At 35.9% G+C, this 24,523-nt stretch overlaps 1 protein-coding gene across 1 annotated transcript in view; it reads right to left on the bottom strand.

Moving 5' to 3' along the window:
- Positions 1-24,523, bottom strand: part of ZNF704 (zinc finger protein 704) — a 207,910-nt gene that overhangs the window by 143,419 nt on the left and 39,968 nt on the right. The window contains 1 exon segment of the mRNA XM_054692169.1: positions 17,017-17,258. Within this exon segment, the coding sequence (XP_054548144.1) occupies positions 17,017-17,258 (242 nt within the window).

Genomic DNA, 24,523 nt, shown 5'->3' with positions numbered 1-24,523 from the left:
TTTAGAACCTAAATCCCCAGTGGGCTCTGGCTTGATTATGTACTGATGGCACATTGTGTTTCACTAAGTCATCATGTCAGCAATATTGGTTGCTAACATTTTCCTATCTCCATTCCTCTATTTACTTATTATAGCAATACTTATGCTTTAGAAAGATCACTGTGGTAACAAAAGTTTTTATAACAAACATTCTAGCAAGAAAACTGGAACAAGAGCTACTTGCTAACCTGACAGTCACTAAAATGATGGAAAGGGGTAGAATATTTCCTGGTCTTTATAGCTGATTTTAGAGGTTGTTTCAGTTATCAATGAGTCCATAAATTATACAGTATTAATATTTCTCCATTATTGATGGGTACATTTATATTCTTCTCCGATATATCTCTTGAAAAGAAAATATTCAATAAAGTAGCTTACAGTGATATTGTTACCTCTCCCCGCCCCCTGCCCATTCCTTGTAGTTTCATACTGATTACAGTAGTTTGTGCCATGAAAAGTTTTTAATGCATTAAACATTGAACTTTTATATAGGAGCTGCTTAACTTTTGGAGATTGAAAAATAATTATACCCATCTTACCTTATCTCTCACTTATTTCCAAATTTGGCATATGAACTTTTCTATAAATGGCATATAGAAGATAAAAACAAAGGAGAAATTGTAGACAACACTATTAAAAATGGCAGCCAAATTAGTTCACAAGTCTCTGTTGTACACACAGAATCTGCTTATAGCTGAGGTAATTTCCTAACTTTGAACTTAATGATCAGTTTCTGAAGTTCTTTTAAACTGTACAATTCCCAGAATCACATCCTAAAAGAAGAAGATGGTTTCATTTTATGCAGCAAGTGATAAATATGATGTATCACTATATTTTAAAACCCTGAAAAACAAACAGTACCATATGGTTCATTTTTTCTCGAATACCAAACTAACAATCTGGAGTATTCTAATAAACTGCTGTTAGGTCTAGGAATATTTTTGGCCAAATTTTTCTTTTTTCCTGTTACAACTGGTTTGCTAATAGATTTCTTTAGCTTTAGAGTTATAATTAGAAGACAGTTACTACTTTATATAATCAAACTGTAATTGCTGCTTGGGTGAAATCCAACCAATTTAAGCATCAGTGTACTTCCAAAAACAATGTCTGGCAAAAAGAGAATAACAAATGCCATGTTCTAATGATCTAGGTTTTCTAATAATGTTTGCCTAACTATTGAGGTTTTTTTTTTTTTTTAAAGAGACTGAATAGCAACCAATACTGTAATTATCAGTATATATTAAGGTATCACACTAGTAAGTGACAATAAATAAATTAAATTAGTGTTCTCAGTAAACACTAATGCTGATAATAAGGAAGAAAATTCACTTGGGGTTAGAAACTTACCCTAGTCTTAAGTCTGTCATTTGCTAAATGTGTATTCTTGGATAATCAGTTAATATTTCTGAGTCATTTACAAAGTGGGGAATTATGTGACCTTTTTATAATAGAGATCTGTAGAATTTTTTGATGCCCAAAGGATAAATTTTTTTCCTGTGTTTAGAAATATGTCTAATTTTAGAAGCCCAAAAGTTCAATTACAGGCCCTGATTCTGTAAAATGAACAAACCTAACTTCGGGTTCCCTACCCTCTTGTCTACTTTCTATCTTGGTTCTCCAGCCTTCCCAGTAATTCTATGAGTCTTCCAAAAAATTCCATCCTTTGTTAAATTAAATTAGCCAGCCATTTTCTGTTGCTTACAACCACAAAGACTCATTTCTACTTCAAAAATGTACCTCAAATCTTTCTATCTCTCTTCATCCTAAATGTGACTGCTCTAGTCTAAGCTACCATGATGTCTTTCTGCACTGATGCAGTAGCTTCACAGCTAGTCTCACTTCACTCATTCTTGTCTTCCTGCAACCCAGTTCACATAAAACAGCCAAAGTGATGATTGCTAAATGTAAAAGGGGTCATACCATTTTTTCCAAAAAATTCTTTTCACTGACCTTATAACCTAGTCAATATAGCTCAACATGATTTGGCTATTACCTATCTCTCCATCCTCATCTCCTGCTACCCTCCCCCACTCTCCTCACTGGTCTTTTCATCTCAGGGCTTTCAAACATGCTCTCCAGTAACCTGGAACACTTTCCTCCGAATACAATCCAGCTAGCTCCTCTTCATATTTCAGATATCAGCTAAAATCTGCTTTGCTTAAAGAGGCTTTTTCTTTGCATCAATCTAAATAAATCTTCCTGTTTATGGTCCTTTAATTGTCTACATTCATCAATTAAAATGATTAGAATGTCTATGTATTTATTTGTGTGTTACTTGTTTAATGTCTCTTCTTAATCCTATGAGAGCAATAAATGCCATAATTTATTCTACCTTGTATTCCAGCATCAGGCACAAAAAATCCACTTACTTAATAAAATATGTTGACTAAAAGGAAAAATAATATTCTGGAGACTGAACACTGGTAGATATTTTACCAGGTCACTCATTCATATTATCTTCTTGCTCTTATTGGAACTGAACAGCATGGCACTCTTTGTTCTAAAAGCAAATGTGTGTATGTAGCTCTTGTTAATAGATGTCATCCACAAACCACTGGAAGGTTTATTATTAGCTTTATATTGGTCATAAGCCAAATAATAGAGTTGGAAAGAGATGACAAAACTTTTGTTGAGTCTAGAATGAGAACCCTGTATTTATGAATATTCTAACAATGTTAAGCAAGAAGCCTTGTTCTAAAGACATCTAGTGATGTCCTTAGAAGCATGAAGGAGAAGGAAACAGGTTATCATTCATCTTATTTTTCTAGGTTCTGTCCAAAGTGAATACATTATATGCTGGTTCAATAACCCTGTGGAACCTAGAAGCAACTACCAAAATTTAGTTTTCAAAAGCTACTGGGTGACAGCTATTTTTTTTTAAGTATTGTAAGGATTTCCTCCTTTTTTTCATGGAAACAAAGTGCAGCCACATGACACAGGCTGGTCACAGTACTCTATCCCTTGGCCACACTGGGTGGCCCAGGTGGCACTGACAAAAGCTGGGCTAAGCAGAGTACTAACCAGAAATTTTCTTGGTGAAGAAATTGAGGAAGACAACCTCTTGCTTCCAGGCTAACAGTGAACATCTTCCTTTGGACAAGTGCGTTAAGGTAAAAAAAAAAATCTGGTACTTGGAAGCCACTGTTCTTGTTTCCTAGGAAATGGTAATGCTGAGACAGTAGGGAGTGGCACAAAGAGAGATTTCATGATATCAATGCAGAGATAAATTTAAATATTTTTTGTTTCACAAATTTTAAAGCTAATTTACTATATCACAAAACCTTTAAAGAATAATTAATACTAATTATTTACAAACTAAAAAAAAGAAGTGATATTCATTCTCTAAGGTATTGTCTTGATACAAAAACCAGCTAAAAACATCAAAAGGAAAAAAAAACTTACAGAACAATATTGCTTATGAATATAGGTGCAAAATCTTCATACATTGTATGTAGGTATATAAAATGGTGGGATTTCTTTGAAAAACAGTTTAGGGCAGTTTCTCATATACATAAATATGGACTTTCCATGTAATTCAGCTATTCTACTCTGAGATATACACCAAAGAAAACTGAAAATATCTGTACACATGTCAATTAGAACATTATTACTTACACAACATTATTCACAATAGCCCCAAAGTGAAAACAATCCAAATATCCATCAACTGATGGCAGGATGAATAAAATGTGATTTCCATGCAGTGGTATATTATTTGGCAGTAAAAATGGACAAAGAGCTGATAATGCTAAAATGCGAATTGTAGGTTAAACGCTTATGTCCCCTCAAAATTCTTATGTCAAAACCCTAACCCCATGTGATGGTATCAGGAAGTGGGGCTTTTGGGAAGTAATTCAGAATAGAACAGGTCATAAGTGCAGTGCCTTATTTCGCTGCTCTGGTCTCCTCACATGAGTAAACAACAAGCTGGTCATCTGCATCGTGGAAGAGGATCTTCAGTAGAACCTGCTCATGACCTCAGGGTTATAGTCTCCAAAACTGTGAGAAATAAATTTCTATTATTTATGATCTACCATTTCTCGGTGCTCTGTAACAGCTCTGTAATATCATAAATAGCCAAGACAATTGATGAATGCTGAAAACATGTTTTCAAGTTTCCAGTTTTCAAAGAAGTCAGGCAAAAAAGATTACATGATTCCAATTTATATGAAGTGTCTAGAATAGTCAAATATATAGAGACTACAAAAGTAGGTCAGCAGTTCCCTAGGGTTCAGAGGTTGGAGGAAGATGAAGAATGGCTTCTAATAGACAAAGTTTTTTTGCAGGCACAGAGGACGGTGATAATTGTCTAAAATGAATGATGGTGAAGTTGTACAGCTCTAAAGATATGCTAAAAATACTGAATAGGTGAATTGTATTGTATGTGGATTATTTCTCAAGAAAACATGTAAAAGAGATAACTAGAGAGATAGAAAAAATTAATAAATGCAAACTGGGAAAATGTAACATTTAGAGGTATGAAATTTATGACAGAAATAGTACAAAGGCCAGAAGGTGTAATGAAAGAATATTGTAGATGGTTCCTGCATCAAATGTTAAATAGTATAATATTATTTGTATCACATTTTAACTGTGATAACTTAAAGTATCCATAGTGTACACTTTAAAGGAAGTACAAATCTAAAATAAGGAGAACATTCTACCCCACAATATAGTACTACATAGATTTTTTTATGTTTTCTTTTTTTTTATTTTTATATTCCCCATACAATTGCGCCCCACTTATTTTGACCCCAATCCCTCCCCTCCCCGCACCCCACCCCCATAGAGTGTCTCTGGTTCATAGTTGCTTGTTGATTTTGATTTTTACTTTCTTATAGTTATTCTTTTTCCTGGTCCCTTATTTAAGTATTCTAGATTCCTGGTATGAGTGAGACCATCCGGTAGTGTTTCGTCTATATTTCCTTCTATGTATTTTATGGTTTCAGGTCTTATGTCTAGTTCTTTAATCCATTTTGAGTTGGTTTTTGTGTATGGTGTGAGGTAGTAGTCAAGCTTCATTCTTTTGCATATAGCGACCCAGTTTCCCAGCACCATTGTTTGAACAAACTTTCTATGCTCCAGTGCATATTCTTTGCTCCTTTGTCAAAGATTAGTTGACCATAAATCTGTGGGTTTATTTCTGTATTTTCTATTTAATTTCATTAGTCTGTGTGTCTGTTCTTGTTTCAATACATGCAGTTTTGATGATTTTGGCTTTGTAGTATAGTTTGAAGTCTGGGAGTGTGACACCTCCATTCCCTTCTTTTTTTTTCAAGAGAGCTTTGGCTATTTGGGGTTTTTGGTGATTCCATATGAATTTCATCAATAATTGTTCAATTTCTTTGAAGAATGACGTTGAAATTTTGATTGGAATAGCATCGAATCTGTATATTGCTTTTGGTAGGATGGCCATTTTAATAATGTTTATTCTTCCAATCCATGAGCAGCGGATGTCTTTCCATTTCTTTGTAACTTCTTCTATTTCTTTTAACAGTGTTTTATAGTTTTCTTTGTATAGGTCCTTTACCTCTTTTGTTAGATTTATTCCCAAATATTTGATTTTTTTTGTTTTAATAATAAAAGGGATGGTTTTTTTGATTTCTTCTTCTTCAGATTTATTGTTTGTGTATAGGAAGGCTATTGACTTTCACATGTTGATTTTGTATCATGCCACTTTACTGAACTGATTGATGAGTTGAATTAGTTTTTCTGTGGAGTTTTTGGGGTTCTCTATGTATATTATCATATCATCTGCAAATAGTGATAGTTTGACTACTTCTTTTCCTATTTGGATTCCTTGTATGTCTTTCTCTTGTCTTATTGCTCTGGCTAGGACTTCCAGTATTATATTGACAAGCAGTGGTGAGAGTGGACATCCTTGTCTTGTTCCAGATCTTAATGGAAATGCTTTCAGCTTTTCACCATTGAGAATGATACTGGCTGTTGGTTTGTCATATATGGCCTTTATGATGTTGAGGTATGTTCCTTGTATCCCAAGAATTTCAAGGGCTTTTATCATGAATGGGTGTTGCACTTTGTCGAAAGCTTTCTCGGCATCTATTGATATTATCATATGGTTTTTATATTTCCTTTTGTTGATGTGTTAGATAATGTTGATTGATTTTCGGATGTTGAACCATCCTTGTGTCCCTGGAATGAATCCTACTTGGCCGTGGTGAATTATCTTATGGATACATTGTTGGATTCTGATAGCTAAAATTTTATTGAGGATTTTTGCATCAGTGTTCATTAGGGAGATTGGCCTGTAGTTTTCTTTTTTTGTGTTGTCCTTGTTCAGTTTTGGTATTAGTGTAATGTTGGCTTCACAGAACGTGTTTGGTATTATCCCTTCCTTCTCAATTTTTTGGAAGAGTTTGTGAAGGATAGGCACTAATTCGTCTCTGGATGTTTGGTAGAATTCATTTGTAAATCCATCAGGTCCTGGGCTTTTGTTTTGGGGGAGGTTTTTGATTACCATTTCAATTTCGCTAATTGTAATTGGTCTGTTTAGGTGTTCTATTTCTTCTTTATCTAGCTTTGGGTGATTGTAGAGTTGTAGGAATTTGTCCATCTCCTCTAGATTGTTGAACTTGTTTCCACATAACTGTTCATAGTAGTTACTGATTATTCTTTTGATTTCTGCTGTGTCCATTGTGATTTCTCCTCTTTCATTTATGATCCTGTTTATTTGTGCTTTCTCCCTTTTTCCCTTTGTGAGCCTGCGTAGGGGTTTGTCTATTTTATTGATTTTTTCGAAGAACCAACTCTTGGTTTCATTGATCTTTTGGATTGTTTTTTCAGTTTCGATTTCATTTATTTCTGCTTTGGTTTTTATTATTTCTTTTCTTCTACTGGTTTTGGGATTTTTTTTTTTGTTCTTTTTCTAGATCTTTGAGCTTCGAGATTAGGTTGTTTCTTTGAGTTCTTTCTTGTTTCTTGATGTAAACCTCTATTGCTGTATATTTTCCTCTTATTACTGTTTTGCTGCATCCCATACATTTAGGAAATGGGTGTCCTCCTTGTCATTCAATTCAAAGAATTTTTTAATTTCTTCTTTGATCTCCTTGTTAGTCCAGTGGTCTTCCAGTAGTGTGGGTTTCAATCTCCATGAGGTAGGAGAGTACTTTGCCTTCTTTTTATGGTTTATTTCTAGTTTGATGCCTCCATGGTCAGAAAAGATGGTTGCTATGATTTCAATCTTGGTGTATCTGTTGATGTTTGTCTTGTGTCCCAGTATGTGATGGAAGCTGGAGAATGATCCATGTGCGCTTGAGAAAAATGTATACTCAGATTTTTTGGGGTTTAGTGTTCTAAGATGTCTGTTAAGCCCAAGCGCTCTAGATCCTTATTTAGAGCTTTAGTGTCTTTACTTATTTTTTGTCTCGTTGATCTATCCATTGTTGATAGTGGTGTGTTGAAGTCTCCCACTACTTTTCTCTGATGTCTGTTTTCAGAGATGACAATAGTTGTCTGATATATTTTGGTGCTCCTTCGTTGGGTGAATATATGTTAATGAGTGTTATTTCTTCTTGAAGTATTGTCCCCTTGATCATAATGTAGTGACCGTGGGGTCTCTTTTTATCTTTTTGAGTTTGAAATCTGTTTTATCTGATATAAATATAGCTGTTCCTGCTTTCTTTTTTGGTCCATTTGCTCGTAGGATTGTTTTCCATCCTTTAACTTTGAGTCTATTTTTATCTTTTGTAGCTAAATGTGTTTCCTGGAGACAGCAAAAGGTTGGGTGTTGTTTCTTAATTCAGCCTGTGACTCTGTGTCCTTTTATTGAAGAGTTTAGTCCATTTACATTTAGAGTTAAAATTTATATGTTAGCATCTGTATTTGCCATTGTGTTTGTCTTTCCTTTGATTTTATTTATTCTTTTAATAACTTTTTTTGGGGGCCTTATTTTGTTGTTATTCGTCCTTCTGTGGTTCTGGCTTTAGGACTCCTTGTAGTATTTTTTGGAGTGGGGGTTTAGTCATAAAGAAATTCCAGAGTTTCTGTTTGTCTGGGAAGGTCCTTATTCTTTCTTCATAGAGGAAGGAGAGCTTTGCGGGATAGAGTATTCTTGGTTGGCATCTTTTTTTTTTTTTTGGAGTCTGTTGACTATGTCCCTCCACTCTCTCCTTGCCCATAGTGTTTCTTCGGAGAAGTCTGATGTCAGTCTGATTGGTGTTCCTGTGAATGTTATCTGTTTCTTCCCTCTTGTTAGTTTCATTATTTTTTCCTTGTCTTGGATTCTTGGGAGCTTTACTATTATGTGTCTTGCTGTATTTTTCCTTTCGTCGTTGAAGTTTGGTGTTCTTCTTGCTTCTTGTATATCAATTTTCAGCTCCTTCTTCACGTTTGGGAAGTTCTCTTCAATTATCTCCTTGATTATTTTCTTTGTTCCTACATCTCTCTCCTCTCCTTCTGGGATTCCTATAACTCTTACATTTCCTTTTCTCATGGAGTCAGATAGTTCCCGAAATCTTTCTTCGATCTTTTTCCTTCGTACTTCTCTTTCCTTTTCTTTTTTGGTTCTTTTTATTTCTGTGTCTTCAAGAGTACTTATTCATTCTTCCATTTCATCTATTCTGCTTTCATTGCTTTTGCCAGAGTTCTTTAGCGCCTCCATTAATTCTTTGATCTCCTGCATTTCTTTTACTTCCCTCTTTAGGGACTCAATTTCATTCTTCGAATCGTTAATTATTTTTCCCTTATCATTGTTTTCCTGTATGACTTCTGTCAGGTTTTTAATCACGGCAATTTTAAATTTTCTTTCTGGAAGGCTCAGAAGTTTTTCCAAGTTACTGTCGTTGCAATCTTGGGGGTGGTTTTCTTTTTGTGGTGTGCTTTTTTCCTGAGGAGTTGCTGGGTTGCATTTGGTTTTTCTACTCCCTGCTGTCTGTTTTCTAATTTGCCATATGCATTGGGACACTCTATTGCTGGTACTGGCCGGCATCTTGGGCGAACTTCCCAGCTCACCTCTGGCTCTTCCAGGAGCCATCTGCCAGTTTAAAGCAGGCTTTACTGAAGAAAGGTCCCTGTTCTAAAAAGGCGATGTGGGTTTGCACTCCTCTGTGCACCCAGTCTGCCCCAGTGGTGGGTTTCCACTCCCCCTCTGGGCTCCAACTGCAGGCCAGAAGGGGCCTGGCATGGGCGAACTTCCCAGCTCACCTCTGGCTCCTCCCGGAGCCTTCTGCAAGTTTCAAGCAGTCTTTACTGAAGAAATATCCCTGTTCTAAAATGGCAATGCGAACACACTCCCTGTGCACCCGGTCTGCCCCAGCGGAGGGTTCCCGCTCCCCCTCTGGGCTCTGACTGCAGGCCAGAAGGGTCCTGGCGTGGGCAACCTTCCCAGCTCACCTCTGGCTCCTTCGAGAGCCTTCTGCTGGTTTCAAGCAGTCTTTACTGAAGAAATGTCCCTGTTCTAAAGTGGTGATGTGGGGACATACTCCCTGCGTGCCCGGTCTGCCCCGGCAGTCTGATCCACAGACAGACTGAAGTTTGGCTCTGTCTAGTACAGATAATGAGGACTTCACAAAGGATGGGTTATTGAAGTTGAGTTCCCAGACAATGTCCCGAGTCCAAACCAAAAGTGGCTCAAGAAAGACGGCACCACTTCTGGTGGAGGAAGGAAAACCCTACATAGATATTTTTAAGGGCATCTAGAGCACTCACAAGAGCATATTCTGAGCACTGTCTTACTAGATAGAACATACATATTCTCTGAATACAACAGAATTAAATGAAAAATTTATTAAAGAATGAAATCTTAAAAAAAATCCTAAATGCAACAACTTCTAAAAATTAATGGCAAAAAAAGATCACAAGGAGAATTAGAAAATATTTTGAAGTAAACAAATTGAACACATGACACAACTTCATAGATAGGAAAACTTAATCTTACTGAAATGACAGTTAATATAATCTATAGATTCAATGTGATCCTGATCAAAATCCCAGCAAGTCATTTTGTGAATATTGGTAAACTAATTCTAAAGTTTGTATGGACAGACAAAAGAGCCAGAACAGTTAATAAAATGTTGAAGAAGAACAAAACTGTAGGGCTGACAGGACCCAACTTTAAGACTTACAATAAAGCTGCAATAATCAAAACAGTGTGGTACTAGTGAAAGAATAAACAAATAGGTCAATGGAACAGAAAAGGAGCCCAGAAATAGACACACATGAACATAGTCAACTGATTTTTAACAAGTAGCAAAATAATACAATGCAACAAAGATAGTCTTTTCAACAAACAGTGCTAGAACACTTGGAAATTCACAAACCAAAAAAATAAATCTAGAAATAGATCTTATACCTTTCACACATATTAACTTGGAACAGTTTATAGAGTAAGTGGAGAACTATAAAACTCCTAGAAGATCACATAGACGAAAACTTAAATGAACATGGGTATGATGACTGTTTCTTAAATAAAATAGCAAAGAAACAACAACCCATGAAAGAACTAATTCATACAATACTTCTGATTAAAACTAAAAAAAACTTCTGCTCTGTGAAAGGCAATGCCAAGAGAATTAGAATATAAACCACAGACTGTGAGAAAATATTTGCAAAAGCTACATCTGATAAAAAATTATCACCCAAAATATACAAAAATAATCTTAAAACTAAAATTAAAAAACCCAAACAACCCAATTAATAAATTGGTAAAAGACCTCAACAGACACATAATCAGTGGAGATTAATACAGATGGCAAATAAGCATATAAAAAGATGCTTCATATTAAATGTCATTAGGGAATGTTTATAGCAGCACTATTTACAATAGCTAAGCTTTGGAAACAACCCAAATGCCCAAAAATAGATGACTGGATCAAGAAGATGTGGTACATATATACCATGGAATATTACTCAGCATTCAAAAAAGATAAACACATGCAATTTGCAGCAACATGGATGGCGCTGGAAGGGATCATGCTCAGCGAAATAAGCCAAAAAGAAAAAGAAAAATACCGGATGGTCTCACTCATAGCAGGAATCTAGAAAACTTAAATAAGGGACCAGGAAAATGAATAACTATAAGAAAGTGAAAATCAAAATCAACAAAAAACTATGAACCAGAGACACTTTTAGGGGGGCAGGGGCGGGAGGGGAGGGATTGGGGTCAGAATGGGGGCGCTGCAATTGTATGGGGAATATAACAATAAAATTTATTATCTAATAAAAAAAAAATAAATGTCATTAGGGAAATGCAACTTAAAGCAACAATGAGATACCACTATATACTTATTAGAATGGCCAAAATATGTAATTGGCAATTATAAAACACTTCCATAAAGAAAACTCCAGGTCCAGGGCCTCCCTGGTGGCACAGCTGGTTGAGCGCAGCACTGTGAAGCTGTCTGCAGCCTCTGCAGTTTGAGTTCAATTCCCGACTGGCCACGGAGATACCCACATAGGATGGCAGACCTCTCCTGCTTCTCCCGCTGCTTCCCTCAGCAATGCCTTCGGTCCGTCTGCCTGTTCTGCTCCCAGCTCTGTCTCTGGTGAATCCTCTTACCCTCCCATGCCTCTGGCCTGTACCCCAGCTCTTGTATAAATAAATAAATAAATCTTTTTTTAAAAAAAGAGGAAAACTCCAGATCCAGTTGCATTCACTGGATGACCTATCGCCTTTAAGAATTAATGACAATCCTAGAACAATCTCAGAAAATAAAGTAGGAAACATTTCCTAACACATTTTATGAGGTCAGCACTGAACTTGCATCAAAAACAAAAAGACAGGAGTAAGTAACATTACAGGTCAATGGGTGGAAAGAATCCTTAATAGAATTTTAGTAAAATGTAATCCTTCAATATATTAATATATAAGGGAGTTTTAGCTTAGAAATGGAAAACTCAATGGTTATAAACCAATCAGTGTAATTCAACTTATTTAAATAATTTTTAAAAATAGGCTCAGGTAAATATAGATTTTCTTTGAAGACAACATTCAACAGCTACTGATAAAAAAAAAAAAAACTTTCAGCAAATAAATGACAAAATCAACGGAGCCACAAAAGGAACCCTGCTGCTATCACCATTCTTAATATTGAAAGACTTGAATGCTTTCCTCTTTTTAAGATCACGATGAGGATGTCCACCTGTAAAGGGTCAGGAATAGACACAGTGCAGGTTTTCTAGGATCCAGCAGACCAGGTAAAGGAGGAGTCAGAGTCCTCAGTGGCTTTTTGCAGGTCTTTTATTGGGATTTAGCGGGTACATGGCAGGCAGGAGTGCTGGGGGGCCGGGAGGCTGGCAGTCCTCCCAGCCCCCAGCAAATCTTCACTCTATCTGGGCTCTCCGGCGTTCTCTCTGCTTCTGCTTCTCTTGCTTCTCTCTTGGCTTCCACTGCTGCTGGCCCTTAAAAGCACAGTCTTAGCCCAGGTGAATCCCACCTACCTATGCCCACACCCTACTCCAGGTGCCCGCCATCAGGCATGCATTCATCATCTATCCTGGTGGCGGGAGGGCAGAAAAGCCTGACATTTTTCCTTACCCTACACCACCTTACCACTTATATTCAATACTGTACTGTAGATGCAAGCCAATGCAAAAAGACACAAAATAAATGAAAGGAATACAGACAGAAAAGAAGTCATGAGTTATCTTTATTTGCAAGTAGAATGATGAACTATATAGACTCTCTTAAGGAGTCTGTAGGGGCAGGACTGGACACTGAGCAGGTTTTCTGATCCAGCAGACCGGGTAAAGGAGGATTCAGAGTCCTCAGTGGCTTTTGCAGATCTTTTATTGGGATTACCAGGTACACGGCAGGCAGGGGCGCTGGGGGGCCGGGAGGCTGGCAGGCCTCCCAGCCCCCAGCAAGTCTTCACTCTTTCTGGGCTCTTCGGCATTCTCTCTGCTTCTCTGATCTTGGCTTCTTTATCAGCTTCTTTCTCTGCTTCTCTCTTGGCTTCTGCTGGCGTCCCTGTGATGCCGCCCTTAAAAGCACAGTCTTAGCCCAGGTGAATCCCATGTACATCTGCCCACACCCTATTCCAGGTGCCCGCCGTCAGGCATGCATTCAGGACTGTGGGGAGCCATCATCTATCCTGATGGCGGGAGAGCAGAAAAGCCTGACATTTTTTCCTTACCCTACAGAATCAAAAAAAAAAAAAAAAAACCCAAATTCCTGAGTTCAGCAAGATTTCAGTTATATGTGGTCAAATTACAAGAGACAGTTGTGTTTCTATGTTTCAGCAATGAGTAACCAGAAATGGAAATTTAAAATAATATCACTTAGAATGATATCTAAAAACATAAAATACTTGGAACAAATTTAACAAAATAAGAGCAAGACCTGAGTACCAGAAACTAGAAGAAAAGGACCTGAGGAAAAGGAAAGAAATATCATGCTAACAAGCTCAGTATTTTTCAGATATCAATTCAGGTTGACACGTAGAGTCAATGTAATAACCATCTAAACCCCAACAGACTTTTTTAGGGGTAGAAATAGACAAGCTATTTTAAAATTTATATAAGGGAGTTTTAATATGTAAGGGAGCAAACAAAGAATAGTCAAAGCTATGTTTGAAAAAGAGGAATAAAGTTGGAGGACTCATACTAGCCAATATTTACATAACCATTTACTTAGGTCTAAGCAGAGTAAAATAAGGAAAAAATTTCTCCTCCAAAAATACTCCAGATTCTCTTTTCTGTTACAGGTTTTACTACCACACCTCATTACCCACTGCCATCAGTTGAAACACTCAAAATGAACATTTCTTGGACTGTCAAAGAATTTGGTGTTACCATTTACATTCAATCAGGCCAATCATAAGAAGTCTCATGCTATTATTCAGTCAGCTTGGCATATATTCCAAGAACTGAACAACTCTTTCCATTACTTCTATGCTTTATATTCCTGATCAATCTGTAAAGTGTCTACTCCACATTTCTCTCCCCTCCCTCACCTTTTTTAAATTGAAGTAACTCTGCATCGTAACATTAGTTTCAGGTGTTCGTCTTTGAGAATCAACATATGTCTATACCACGTTAAGGTCACTGCGTTAAGTCCAAATCTCACCATTGCCATTCTACTCTGGATTTCAAATTCTTCATTCTCTCCAAATTTCCACCACTAAGCTGAGCATGAATCATTTATTATCTGGGCCCAGATTCATCAACTTTTTCACATCCGCTGGAATTACTAATCTTGGCTAATAAACCACTGAGTTCTATTGCAGGAAATCTGACAGGCCCTGGTCTTACTTTCACTCGGCTTCTTATTTATGAAGCCAAACTACAGTACTGGCATTTTATGCTGGCTCGACTCTTCAAAAGCTCACATCCCTGTTTCTTTATATTCTCATACTTAAACTTTTAAAAGTTCATTTCCATCAAAACTTTACAGAACTTAAGAAAGCTAGCATTTTTCCCCTCCATAGTAAAACAACATTTGATAACATTTAACTCCTTTTTCTCAATTCACAATCTCTTTTACTGCCAGACATTACTGAAAAATCAGTGTTGAAACCTTCACAGAGAAAGATCAGTCATTTAGAGATTATTGTTCCCACTGCAAAATATAAAGTGAGAAAGATTGTAGAGAATTGATTTTAAACTGTGGAGGAACTTTACACCAGAGACACTCTATTCAACTGAAACGGTTATGCTGCCTTTCTAAAAACTGGCCAATATATAACTGGAATTGGGAGAAGCTGCAATATCATGTAATATATGTAGCTATATATAGTGTGATTTAATATTAACTTATAGACATAGATTTCTTTGGAGTGATAAATCCATAAATTTCCCTCTACTGTAGACTTTCATAAACCTTATTACTTACACATTGCCAACAGATATAATTATATTTCTCCTTAATGAATAAAAAGAAAATTCCTGTATTTCTTCCATGTTAGGTATGGGAGTTTCTTTTAAAACAAAATACCAATCTACTTAAATAAAAATGGAAATTGAAATTTACTAAATGACTTCATAACAGTAAGCAGAAATAGAACAGAAAGGATTTGAGAGTTAGATCATTATAGCCCACAATTTCTGATTCCTTCATTGTCACAAAAAAGAGTAATTTAATTTACCAACTGTTGGCATATTTGTGATGATCAAATTCTTGTAGCAATGAAAACAAATATATTAATGGAGTCCCCAAAAATGAAGTTTTAAGTAGTATTTCCCATAATAGATTAATACATCTAAATTATATTTTGTCACTGGGGAATTTTTGCTGTACACTAATGGATGTAAAAACCTAATTAACTTTCCCTGCACTGTTGAAGCACAGTAACATTGGCTTGACTTACAACTTTTAAGTAGAGTTGGTGAATGTGAGAAAGTAGAAAAATATACCACATGAGTGTCAGAAATAGAAAACATTTTTTCTTACTCCCTTTTCATTATTTTCCCCAGAAACTACTTTTAGAAGGGTGAAGTTAAATAATAAAGGTATACCTAAAACAACCTATGGCAATTTAAAACCGTTAATTCCAGGTTTTTTAACATATCACTGAAAATTATAACATATAATGAAAATATTAAGTAGAGTAAGTCTTACAGAATCACACTGGGAAGTCTGTATCTTGCCCTACAGCTTAGGATGAAAATAAAAACATAGCTATTCATATTTCAAATTAACATGTCATTTTTCCTATGAGTCAACCAAATAAAAGATATGAATTGAGGTGCCTACTAAGTTCAAGGCATTATAAAACATTTATTATTAAATAATAAATGTTAAATAAACTAATCCTAAAGAATTTAACATACCCCACTGTATGAAAAAAAACGAGAAAAGCAAATAATTCCAGGTAGTTAAACAGAAGTAATGAATATATGAAAAGTTTCCATTAAAGATGAAGGAAAACAAAGAGGCCTATCATTTTAGAAAGTCTGACAAATTTGGTAGCAGAATAGAAAAATGTACAATTTCCTAGAGAAGATTTCACATAGAAATTAATGATATTCTAATTACAAAAAGTGAATTGGCTGAAAGAAATGTTTTTTCCTTTTCCAAAGAGACTATTTTCCAAGTTAGCTGTCAGAAGCCACTCAAGCAATGAAGGACTTCTTGAAAAACTGCTTAAAAAGTTGCACTACAAGTAATTTTTAGCAAAATATGGTACACAATCTTTTCATGCCACAGTATTTCCTGCTTTTCCTTCATCCCACAAATATTTAGAGAACTCCTAGTATAAAATTAAGCATTGTTCTAGTGCTAGGACTACAGCATGACAAAATGGACTAAAATCCTGGCCAAAAAGGAACTTATTTTCCAGGTGAGATAAATAACCTATAAGCAAAAAAGAAGTAAAAGGTATCATGTGTATATTCCATTATGGTACCAGTGTCATTTTGCTATAATATTGTCCTTCAGTTCCAAGCCACAGGATATGGTTTACATAAATTATGTGATAAAAGCCTTTTGATATTTCAAATAAACCCTTTTGGCTCAGATCTAAGGATGATCTGTCTTAAAAAGATTACCCTAACAGAAACCAGGATCACCAAATTTTTTCCATGATGTGTCACATACAATTATTTTAAACATTGTAGGCCAGTTATGGTCTGCATCTCATATTCTTCATTTCTTTTCACTCTTTTAAAATATAAAATCACTCTTACCTGCAGGCCACACAAAAACAGACCAGAGGCTGAATCTGGTCTGCAGCCACAGCACTTAAACACCCCCGGAAAAAGGGAACTCCGTATACTCCTGTTAAGTGGCTATGCTCAGGACTACATCTTCCCCCCCCCCACATTTATTCTTTTGTTATTTATTACTCATTTGCCAAAATTTAGTAAAACATTCTTTCCTAGAGCTATAGTATTCCAAATACCACGGCCTCAAAGTCAGTTCTGGAAGAGCAGTGCCGCCTGCTCTACCTCACACAAGCCACAGAAAAACTTCTTGGCAGAATACGTCTCCTAAGTCTACACGCCTCAGAGAGACAAGGGGAAAACTGGACATGCTCTCCATGACCTCCTGGGCAGACATACACGGGGCTAGTGTCACCTTACCTTGCTGGAGGTACATCAATATTGGAAGAAACAACTTTTCGTTTTTGCTCAAGAAGACAGATGGAGCGAGTGTTTTCTTTTTCATGGTCAAGGACTCGGCTGATCTTTTTGGTGTCTGCTGTTTTCACATCTTCCTCCATGGCCAAGGGGAACAAATTTTGGTGAGACATTTTTTTACTAGAGTCACGTTTTAAGTCCTCCGGTTGAAATGTGAAGGTCATTTCCCGCTTAATGCTTCCCACCTGTAAAATGAAATACAAAAATCTTACACTCACAAAACATCAGCTTTGCATGACTACATGCAAATGGTCATGAGGAGACAGTAGACATGCTCCTCCCTATTCATCATGAAGGACTTTTAGTTTGAATAGGGGAAATGTAACAGAGAAATAAAATAAGTGACATTACAAAGTAATGTGCAATTGGTATATCATAATACAAACAAAAAGCAACACAACTACAAGACAAGCTTGGAAGAAATGAAAGCATAAGATTTTTAAAAATATCTAAAAATTTAAAACATCCTGGTTTCTGCTTCCACAACTCAGAAACCTTAAATAGTAAATCAATTTTTAAATATTTTGTGCTAAATCTTTTATAGAAGAGAGCTATAAACATAAAAACAAATCTTATTATATTTGACTATGAAGACTGATCTTAACCATACTCTTTAGTTCATGAAGAATATTTTTTATTTTTTATTTTTTTTAATAAATTCTATTTTTATATTCCCCATACAATTGCAACCCCCTTATTTTGACCCCAATCCCTCCCCTCCCGCCCTCTACCACCCATAGAGTGTCTCTGGTTCATAGTTTTTTGTTGATTTTGATTTTCACTTTCTTATAGTTACTCATTTTCCTGGTCCCTTATTTAAGTTTTCTAGATTCCTGCTATGAGTGAGACCATCCAGTATTTTTCTTTTTCTTTCTGGCTTATTTTGCTGAGCATGATCCCATGAAGAATATTTTTTATTCTTTATCTATAGCTGTTATGTTCTTAATGAAATCCTTTCATTAGTATGATGATAAAGAAGTTATATTAATTTTTCTTATAATTTTTAACAAAATTCAGTGATTACTAAGTTTTATGATAAATTTAAAAATGAAACATCTGAGTATCGAATCCAATTATTTCCGATTTTGCAGTGACTGAAAATATAAAATGTTAAAGAAATGTTTTTATATGGTGATTGGGATTGTACGTATGATTTGGAACAAACCTGTTAAAGTCCTAAGTGTACAAAGACGGGGCAGACTATCTGGTAACCAGAGCCTCACTAATCAGTGAAGCATGTTGCAAAATATACTTGCATATAAGATATTTGTCTTATCTATATGACAGTCCAAACCTCTCATGGAGTTACTGCGGAGTCCGTAACGCTTTCCTCATTCACTTAAGTAGAAAACATGCTCGTTTCTTTCTTTTTAGTATCAGATATGAGGAAAAGCACAAGGAATTTGATCCAACAGATTAGATTTACAGAAGCTAAATTATAGATTACAGAAGCTAAATCCACAAACATAAGGCTTTTTCAGACAAAAGTAAGTTTATCAATAATAACAGAAATTGGTCAAGTATGATGTTAACGACTAGAAATTCTCTGATGAGAGCAAACCTCAGCTACGCATCTTGCAGCCAAAGGAGACCTGCCCACTTAGGAGAATTTCTGGAGCACAGGGTGACTTGTGCTTTGGAATCCACTTGACTGAAAACACCTTTCATCTGAACACAGGGCTTACACTGAGCTCTTTTCTCTCTGCAGCTTGTATTTGTCTTCTTCCCCTGGTCTTCCTGTCAGAACTAAGCTGTGTCTCTTCAGGAAAATTGTCAGCCACTTTTGTTTTACTTATAGCTCATTAAAAAGTTACCATATTTCTTAGAAGGCATTAATGAAATAAAAGAATTTGTCTGCTTTGAAATGTTGTTTTGATGATATCAATACACAACAGAAAGGAATAAGAAAATATTTCACTTCCAAAAATGCAATGAATGCTCAATAAAAATAGTTTGGAAAATCAAACTAGCAAGCTGATCATAGATCTGAGGCATATAGCAAGGGACAGGGGAAGGGTGGGGATGGTGTGGGAAGGTGGTCAAAACAGGGGAGAGAAGGGCACAAGAGAATATGGTGATGGATCACGGGTGCTATGATGGTGGGAGAACTATGAGGACTACACCTGAGAGGAGAAACCAACTGCTGTACAAAAATGAACAACAGTATAAGGAAGTAATAAAAACTAATGAAATCTCTAAAATGGAAAAAAAATAGTTTGGAAAATCAACAAATGTAAAAACAAAAAATTTAAATATTCATCACTGACCACTTTTTATGTAACTTTTTCTGTGGAGGTGGGAGAGAGGGGAAGAAATTTTTTTCACTTCTACAGCAGCCCATTCTTACCCTATGTTACAACAGGAACACTCTAAACACCAGGCATAAGGGATGAAAACAAAGGCCTAGTTTTGATAATTATAAATAGTTTCTCCCTAAGTGTCAAGTATTACATTAATTAAATATTTAAGCAGTCATTAGTATTAAGTTGTAACAATAATTGACATCCATCTCTCCCTAGGAGCCAAGTGAACTGATTAAATGAATTCAATCCCAAGAGAGATGGGGTTGGGGGAGGACCTTAAAAGAAATTCAGCTTTCAGCTTCAAAATTTAGAATAAAACTCCCAACATCTAAAACAAATTAATACAAAGTAGAATAAATTTCCTAAAGAAATGATGTTATAATTGTATGTCATGAGCTTTGCCAAGATTTCATAATAAAATAAATTACAGTAACATTCAACAATGTAAGCCATAAATCTTCTATAATACATTCTAAACAAAAAATTAATCAGGGAATTTAGCAGTGTAATGGATTCTAAAGACTATTTATTTAGCCCAGACTCCTCATTTTAAAATGGACTTAAAACAAGTAGATGTGACCAAAGGGACCAAAAACAAAACAAAAACAAAACACTACAGAAAAGCTAAGAGATTTTTAGACATTTGGAATCATAGGTTCCACTGTCTGTAAGGCTGGTGGAAAGAGAAGGTGACAGATGTGGTTATTTATTATACCACCATGCTTTAAAATTTACATGTATGGATTACATACTCTTTTTACAGTTCTTTTATTCATATTAGATTTTTTAAAATCTTTTAAAAGGAGAGGTTACAAAAGAGAAGAGAGTATAAAAGTCAAATTTTAAGAGACTGGGTTCAAAAATGGCCCGGAGAAACAGGGTGGTAGCTGCAAAGCATGTTGGACAAGGGAGAATGTTTTAAGATGGAAAATAATAGAGATGTTTGAATGCTGAGAGAGAAAAGAAAGGAATGAGTAGGGAGTTGTGCCCACAGTGTAACTGTTGCACTCTAGTAGATTAACAGAAGAGAGCAGCTAAAAAAGTTAGGATCTCATTTATATGAAATGTCTACTAAAGGCAAATTTATAGACAGAGAAAGACTGGTGATTGCCTGGGGCTGGAGTTGGAAGTAGGAACTGATTGCAAATGTACACCAAAGAACTTCTGAGGTGATAAAAATGTTCTGGAACTAGATTATTGTGGTATTTGTACAATGCTATAAAAATTTTTTAAAAATCACTGAACTATATTCTTACAATGGGATGAATATTATGCTTTGTGTAAATTGTATTTCAAAAGTATTGTTAAGTAAAGAAAGAAACAAAGAACAAACTAACGAAAGCAGGTGTAACTAGTATGGAAGTTGTATTTCCAAGAACCTCTAGATCAGAAATTGGAAAACTGCTGCAAAGAGGCAGCCACAAAGCCTATAGGTCTAGCCCTTCTTTTTAAAACCCAGGTGGGCTAGTACCCAGGCAGCTAAAGCAATTGTGTAATTCTATTTTACACACTAGTAAAATGGGTCTAAAATTCAATCCCCACTCAAGCCAGGTCCCAGACTTTTCATTTGTGGAAAACAGACATTTTTCTAATTCATCCACCTAGAAAGGAAATTTTTGTATTTCATCTGCCTAAAAGGGGCACTCACTTACCACCACGCCCTGCCCTCCCCAGCATCCCCAATTTGCCCCATGTTATGAGACAAAAGGAAACTGCTCTGGGGATCTGTAGGAACTGGGCTACATTAGCTTCCTTCCTTGAAATTGGTATCAAACAATGACGTGACTCATAACATAAATGGGTATTTTTGTTAATGAAAAGTTGAGGCAATCTGAGCAATCGCTGTGTACTACATCTCAGAAGGAGGGAAAGTGTTCAACAGTAGAAGAAGACAGCCAAAAAGAACCACAACAAAAAGTCTGCTTGGATGGAGAGAAATCAACAGCAGCATCAATGTTCTAAGTACAAAATGAAGGCTAAGCGGAACATGCACAGAACTAAGTAACAAGTAAGCACGTTCCACTCTGGTGTAAACCTAGATCTGCCAAGGGAAAAAAAATGGCTTTCCACAGCTGTAGGCTTCTGTATAAGAACCAGGAAGACAACAGCACAAAAGAAGACAGCTTCCCCTATGTGCTATACCTAGGGGTCAGGGAGAATAGATATGGCTATTTGAAAAGTGTACTTATCTTCCTCAAGCCTGGGTCATTTCCAAGCTTCCTGACTCACTACAATCATTGATTATGAATTGCAGGGAAAAAACAACCAACCAAAACGAAAAATTATTCCAGTAACCTTAAAGATTCATCCAGGTAATGTGAAAGATTTTGTAATTTCTAGTAGGATTTTGTTGCAACACTCAAAGCTTTAGATGGCAAAGGAAGACACTGGAAGCTAATAATTGGCTGTGCAAATAGGCAAAGATGATGATTTGATTCTCCATACCAGAATAATGGACTCTTTGCAAAACAATATGAATTTTGTGAGATCAAGAATTTCTTTGTCAGGTGATTGACTAACCTGAAAATACTACTTTAATATAAAGCCATATTTAAATCTATGATTTTAATCTATGATTTGAGGAGACCACCCAGATAAAAGCACCAAGCTAGAAGTCCTGCATGACAAATTACAGTAAGACTGCTGACTGACAATTTTCAGGAAAAAATACAAGACAGGGGCTTAGAAATAATCATAGTCTGAATTTTGTCTCCTGTGTAAGGAAGGATTAATCTGACCATACATCACATTGATGAGACTAAAAGTAAAAACCAATTAATATTTGATTCTGGTTGTCGCATTTCAAAAGGTATACTGATAAATAGAAAGAGGCACAGTTGATCAGGGGGACAAAGGATCTTATTGGGAAAAACTGGGATTATTTTGTCTAGAAGATTTAGAGTCTACAAAGCTGATCCTAAATATGTGTAGTGATCTCTTGAAGAAAAGGAATTTGATTTCTTCTGTGTTCCTGTAAAAGCAGGATCAATTTTGCCCACTTCAGTTTCTGGTAACTCCCTTTGACCTTATAGTTTATTCTCTCTTCCTCTTTTCTACTCACTCTTTACATTATTGTGTATGAAATATTTTGTATTTATAATACCTCCTGCTTAACTCTGTTTTCATGGACTCAAAAACTTTTAAGCAAGTAGAATCACTAAGTCTGCCCAGTCTCATTTAAGCATTTTATTCCTCACTGTTTTAGTAGAGTTTAAATGCACTGTTCACTTTTAAAAAATGCTTTCTTAATTACAAAATAGTCAATCATTAAAATTTCAATAAAAATGTGTGTAAATACAATAAGGAAAGATTTTTATTCCTCTCCTGTCTCCTCCCAACCCTGCCCACGCAGGTCCAACCCCTAAAGAGAAGAGCTTTTAACAACTTACTGCAAAAACTTCAAATTACTTAAAATCCTATATACTATTTGGCATGGTTAAGCATGAATGTAGGCATACTAAATGTACTATTCTAGATCTGAGGCTTAAAGCAGAGGAGGGGGAGGAAGAGGGATCAAGACAGGGATGGGAAGAAAACAAGGGACCATAGTGATGGTTCACAGGTGATGTGGTGGGGGGATAGTTATGAGGACTACACCTGAGGGAAGAAATCAAATGCTGTAAAAATATGAACAAAAATGTAAAAAAATTAATAAAAGGAAAAAATATTATTCTGCAACTTGTTTTTTTACTTCACAGTAAATCATGGGCATATTTTCATACTAGTGGATCTACATCTAAAAAATTTGAATTCTATAACATTTCATAAAATCATACTTTTAAGCCAATCTCTTCTTGACAGACATTAAGTACTTTTCAACTTCTCATTTTTAAAAAAAGCCCACAATGAACATTCTTATATATGTATGATATACCTTTAAGCAATGGTGCAAGTATTTTTGTAGGAAAAATTCCTGGGAGTTGGAATTGTTGAATCGAACAACCAAAATTTAATTTACTGAAGAACATTGAAGTATGGAATATCCACATAATGGACACATTATGAAGTAACTGAAAAGGACATCAGATTTATTCATGGATATACTCATGATCTAAGAGGAACACATCTGATCATGATTTTTTTTTTAATTAATAAATTTTATTTTTATATTCCCCATACAATTGCAATCCCCCCATTCTGACCCCAATCCCTCCCCTCCCGCCCCCCAACCCCCTAAAAGTGTCTCTGGTTCATAGTTTTTGTTGATTTTGATTGTCACTTTCTTATAGTTATTCATTTTCCTGGTCCCTTATTTAAGTTTTCTAGATTCCTGCTATGAGTGAGACCATCCGGTATTTTTCTTTTTGTTTTTGGCTTATTTCACTGAGCATGATCCCTTCCAGCACCATCCATGTTGCTGCAAATTGCATGTGTTTATCTTTTTGAATGCTGAGTAATATTCCATGGTATATATGTACCACATCTTCTTGATCCAGTCATCTATTTTTGGGCATTTGGGCTGTTTCCAGAGCTTAGCTATTGTAAACAGTGCTGCTATAAACATAGGGGTGCAGGTGTTCTTTGGAATTGATGTTTCTGTGACCTTTGGGTAAATACCTAGGAGTGGAATTGCTGGATCCTGTGGAAGCTCTATGTTTAGTAGGTCCAGAAATCTCCACACAGCTCTCCATAGTGGTTGGACCAGTTAGCACTCCCACCAACAGTGCAGAAGAGTTCCTTTTTCTCCACAACCTCGCCAACACTTGTTGTTGCTAGTTTTTTTAATATGTGCCATTCTCACTGGTGTAAGATGTTATCTCATGGTAGTTTTGATTTGCATTTCCCTGATTGCAAGTGATGTTGAACATTTTTTCATATGCCTGTTGGCCATTCGCATTTCCTCTTCAGAGAAGTTTCTTTTTAGCTCCTCGGCCCATTTTTTGACTGGATTATTTTCTTTGTTGTTATTGAGTCTTGTCAGCTCTTTGCAGATTTTTGTGATCAGTCCTTTATCATTAGTGTTGTGTGCAAAAATGTTCTCCCAGTTGGTGGGGTTTCTCTTTGTTTTTGTTATTGTCTCTTTTGCTGTGCAGAAGCTCTTTAATTTGATGTAGTCCCAGCTGTTTATCTTTGCCTTCACTATCACTGGTTTGGGTGATGTGTCTGTAAAGATGTCTTTGATATGCAAATCACGTAGTGTTTCGCCT

The sequence above is a fragment of the Talpa occidentalis genome, unplaced genomic scaffold (genome assembly GCF_014898055.3).
Source record: "Talpa occidentalis isolate TD23 unplaced genomic scaffold, MPIMG_talOcc4v2.1, whole genome shotgun sequence".
NCBI lineage: Eukaryota > Metazoa > Chordata > Mammalia > Eulipotyphla > Talpidae > Talpa > Talpa occidentalis.
The sequence above is the reverse complement of the archived record's forward strand: the minus strand, read 5'-3'. Positions and strand labels throughout refer to the sequence as shown.